The sequence below is a fragment of the Brassica napus genome, chromosome C2 (assembly GCF_020379485.1).
Source record: "Brassica napus cultivar Da-Ae chromosome C2, Da-Ae, whole genome shotgun sequence".
Lineage (NCBI taxonomy): Eukaryota > Viridiplantae > Streptophyta > Magnoliopsida > Brassicales > Brassicaceae > Brassica > Brassica napus.
The window spans coordinates 30,909,844-30,914,735 of record NC_063445.1 but is presented as its reverse complement, the minus strand read 5'-3'; the positions used below and the strand labels follow the sequence as shown (position 1 = coordinate 30,914,735).

The following is a 4,892-nucleotide window of genomic DNA, read 5'->3' as shown; positions in this document are numbered from 1 at the left end:
GCGGTTGATTCGTTAGTTCTTCGATCATGTGCGATTGGAAGTAAGGACGCAGCTTCCTCGCTGACGTAATAACTGCAAGAGCCATCTTCTCGAGGGTGGGCTATCGCGTTTCCGGGTCGGTCATCCGCTTACTCGTGTAGAAGATGGGCTTCTGCTCTCCTCGATCCTCTCGGATAAGGACGCTGCTGACCGCGGTGGAGGATACTGCAATATAAAGAGAGAGTGTATCACCGGCTTCTGGTTTCGAACGCCTCCTCGCACTTCTCGTCCCAGACAAAACATTTGTTTCCGCGCAATAGCTCGTAGAAAGGGAAGCATTTATCTGTGGACCTGGAGATGAAGCGGTTCAGCGTCGCGATCCTCCCCGTGAGTCGCTGGACCTCTCTGCTATTCTTTTGACTAGGGAGGTCTAGTATGGCGGTGATCTGCTTAGGATTTGCCTCGATTCCTCGCTGGGTGACGATGTATCCCAAAAATTCGCCTGAGGTGACGTTGAAGGTGCATTTGGCCAGATTGAGTTTTCATTCCGTACTCGTTCAGCCTTTTAAAGCACTCTTTTAGATGGTTCAAGTGGTCCGTCGCGCGGAGCGACTTTACTAGCATGTCGTCGATGTAGACCTCCATCGTGTTCCCTAGTTTGTCGGTGAACATTCGATTGACGAGTCTTTGGTACGTCCAACCGGCGTTCTTAAGACCAAATGGCATCACTTTATAGTAGTACATCCCTCTATGAGTGATGAACGTTGTCTTCTCTCGATCATTCGTTAACAGCTTTGCTTCGGTCGTGGCCGAGCTTGCGTCTCTTCTGGCGAATAGGCTTTATGGTTGGATCGATATTCAACTCGTGGGACGTGATGGCCGGATTTATTCCTTTCATATCCGATGTCGTCCAAGAGAATGTTGATGTGTTCTTCTTCAGGAAGTCGACAATTTCCTGTTGCATCTCTTCGGAGAGAAAGGTGTCGACTCGAACTACTTTGCTTTTGTCGGAGCCGTCTATCGCGACTTCTATGATCTCGTCTCTTTGAGGTTGGATTTGCTTTGCTACTGCATTGATGCGAGGAGTCGTTTGTTGCATCTTCACCGTTGTAATTAGTAGATCACGAGCAGCCTGCTGGTCTCCGCGAAGTGTCGGCACCTGGCCGTTCAGTCCTGGAAACTTCACGCACTAATGGTACGTCGAGGATACTGCCTTGACCGAATGTAACCAGGGGGTCCCGAGGATCGCGTTATAAGGGGCCTTTGTTCGGATGACGGAGAACTTGACTGTGCGTGTCATACCGCATGCATAGACTGGTAGTTTGATTGTCTCGATCATCATCTCGGAAGCTCCGTTGAATCCCGTGAGGGAGCGGGATGACAGTTTCATGTTACGTAAGTCGACTCCCATCTTATCGAGCGTATCTCGAAAGATCAGATCGACCGAACTGCCAGTATCGATCAAAACTTTAGCGACGTCACACTTCGTGATTCCTATTTCGACGAGTAGGGGGTCGTTATCAGGTAGGTGGACGCTGATGGCATCTTCAGGTGAGAAATTGATCGAGGAATCATTCTCAGGTTTTGATGGCCATTTCTTCAAGGTTATTTCCTGCCGTCGATGGTCCTTTACTGACCGGACCGAATCGCCGCAAGGAGGTGAGCCACCCATAATTACGTTTAAGAAATTCGGCTTGATGATCCATTTGTTTCTTAGTTGAGTTCTCAAGTCGCTAGGCGAGTCCTCGACAATGGGTTAGTGTTTGTCGTCGCTTTTGGACTTCACTTCCTCGAGCTTTTGTCGTAAGTCTGAACGTTTAGGTCGACTGAGCTTGATCCTGGGATCTTCTGATTTCGAGTTGAGCTGATCGCGAAGATCGATGACTCGGGGCATGAGATGGGATCGAGCACTGGAGTCCTCGACCTTTCTGGCCTTGGACTCTTCAATGATTGAGCGGAGATCGTGGTTAAAGTCGTGGATGCGATCGGTTGTCTGCGACTTTCGCCTGAGCTTGTTCCTCAAGTCGTTTGATCCTTCTGGTCCGACGTTCTCGTTTGGTCGCTTGCTGGGGTACTCTTGCGAGTCGTGGACCTGTTTGTCCACTTCTTCATCTGAGGAGGGACTTGGTCGTGCGAGGATGACTTGGACACGTCGACGATTACGAGGTTGCTCTTCTTCGACTTGTGCTTCGCCCTTGTCTTCGTCTCGCTCTTCTGGCTTTTCATCCTCTGTGCGTTTTGGCCGAGTTCCAGACTTATCTTGATTCTTATGAGCCTTCTTTTCTTTGTTCTTCCTCCAGCTCTTGGTGTTGTTTGGCCTGGGCTGGGAAGCTCGACGTTGGCTGTTCCGTTTTCGTAGGAAGAGAAGAGGGCATCGACCAGATGCCTACATTTCCTCGTGTCGTGCGCCTTGGACTTATGGTAGCTGCACCATAGTTTTGGCTCGGCCGGGCCAGGACTCGAAGTTGAAGGTGCCGAAGAGGATTGCGGCCTCTCGTCGTTCTCCCAGACGTTCCAACCTTTCTCGCATATGACAACAGTCGATCCCGGGGACGGATTATTGTCTTTGACCACATAGACGAAGCTCTTTGGCTGGTTAGGCTTGTTGCCTGAGGCGTGATGTCGAGGTTCTTGGCGTGCCTCAGGAGCTTTTGGAGCAGTCGCCGGTTTAGCGGCCGTGTTCAGTTTCTTGATTATCGCTGCTGTATCTTCTTCCATTCGGATGAAGTTGGTCGACCTCGCGATAGCGTCCTTGAGCGAGGTGGTGGGGTTTCTGTAGAGATCCTCGCAAAAAAGGGACTTGAAGTAGAGAGTATTCATCAGCGCATCGACGGCGATGCTGTCTAGAATTTGCACCTTCAAGGCGACCGTTTTGAACTTTTCCATGAAGTCACGGAGGCTTTGGTTCGCCCCTTGAGATAGATTCCAAAGGTCAGATAAGGTCGCTCCTTGTCTCGTAAACATAATGTACTGCTTGAGGAATGCAGTCGTCAGGTCGTGAAAGTCGTGGATGGAGTCTCGCTCCAATCCAGTGAACCACCCGAGGGCTGGTCCTTGAAGACTTTCGACGAAGAGGCGACAATAGCCAGCGTCTCTTTCCTCTTCGGAGAAGTTGGTTCGACCCATTGCGATGTTGAAAGCAGTGTTGTGGTCGGTTGGGTCTGCCTTTCCGGCGTATGTCGGAAGGCAGATTTTCTCGGCTGGTCGGTACCGAACGTCGGTGACTCGCCGGGAAAAAGGGAGTTTTAGGGTTTCGGCCAGGACGCTTTCGATCAGCGGCGCCGCTGTAGGCCCTTCGAGCATTCGGTCTTTCATGGCCAGGAACGACTGCTTAAGCTCGGCGAGTTCCCGGACGGTGACGAGGTCTACGCCTCCGGGTGTTTGAACCTGGGCGGCGTTTGTGTTCGTCGTGTTTTCTGCGCCGGCTGTTCGGTAAGTGTCGAACAGCTGTTTTCGGACCGTCGAGGCCGGATCTCCTGAGTTTCCGGCCAAAGGAGCCAAGATGGCGGCGATGGCGGTGAGTTGTTCGTTCGTCGCCTTCTGGACGGCGTCTTGCTGTGCCATCCTCTCGAGGATGGTATCTGCGAAGGCCGCTGCTGTCGGAGCGCCTCCAGTCCTAGGTGACTCGTCATCGGACGGCGAGTCAGGTCGAGCCATGATCTTTGCTGACGCTACTCTGTCTGCCCCACGGTGGGCGCCAACTGTTTGAACCGAGACTGTCGATAAACTAGTAAAGAGAAAAGGACGAGTTCTCGTCGGTGGGTCAAGACAAAGACGTGTTTTATTAGATCAATGAGTCGAAACAGTGTTACAAAAGCGGGAGAGAACAAAGGAATTAGTCCGGCAAAAGCTGGTTCGTCGGACCGTACAAGTCGGCGAGAAGTAAGATATGAAACCCTAAATCTAGCCGAAAGTGAGTGTAGTAGTTTGCGGATCCCCTCCTTGTTGTCTTTTCTCCTCCTTTTATAGACACATGCTCGTTAACCTAATGTGCCATGTCCTGACGGGCCTCCTCGAGTTGTTGGGCCGAGGTGTCGGGCCGCTGACTCGAGTCATCGAGCCGACAACTTTCGGTTGGTTGTCTCGCCGATCAAAAGCAGTCTAAAGCCGAGACGATCACTGGTTCGCAAGTCGACGAGGCGACTTTCTTTGTTGTGATCATGTGTCTGGATAATTGTCTTGTGGGTTTTTTGGGAGGGATATGCCCATACCCAACAGTACTTACAGTGAGTTATTATAACTGAATCAATCTATCAGTTTTTTTTTTTTTTTTTTTGACGTCGAACGGCCATTCTATTACTCAAGCTTGAGGTGGTCTGGGTAACCAGACCGGAATAGAACAACCAATGAAAAGTAACTCTCTACGAAAGGTCCTAGCTGTCTTAGCCAAAAAATCAGCAAACAGATTGCGCACTCGTGGCACATAGGTTATTTTGAAGTCCGGGAAGCAAATCTGCAGCGTTTCTATCTTCTCCAGTTCTGTCGCAAAGCTTGGCCACTCATGGGGTTCTTTTATCATTGAAATCAGCTCCTTGCAGTCTGTTCCAAAGCTCTGGCATGGCGAGTGTTGAAGCATATTCTCCATCGCCCATCGCAGTGCTTCTACCTCCGAATGCAAAGCTGATTCACATCGAATGAAATTCCGTGATCCCATAAGTTGTGTGTTCTCCCCGCTATCCATCCAGACCCATCCACATCCACTAAAGCGATCCGAAGCTGTCCAAGATCCATCTAGTAGACAAATATTACCCAAGCTTAAGACTTGGTTCTCCTCATTGCTGATGGCCTGAACTACTGGCGATATCATCTCGTTTGCAATGAACCAGGCTTGACATTCACTTTCTGCATATCGAACTAGTTCCAAGGGGTCTCTATCTATTCCCCTAAAAAGTTTGTCATTACGAGCCTTCCAA

General features: G+C 50.4%; 1 protein-coding gene across 1 annotated transcript; it reads right to left on the bottom strand.

The window, feature by feature from the left end:
* Nucleotides 1-757: 757 nt before the first annotated feature.
* Nucleotides 758-1,651, bottom strand: LOC106422188. The gene is made up of 2 exons (XM_013863012.2): nt 1,190-1,651; nt 758-1,138 (listed from the first exon to the last, which is right to left on the bottom strand). Exons 1-2 carry the CDS (start codon nt 1,649-1,651, stop codon nt 758-760), a joined length of 843 nt encoding a protein of 280 aa, XP_013718466.2.
* Between the last annotated feature and the right edge of the window lie 3,241 nt (nt 1,652-4,892).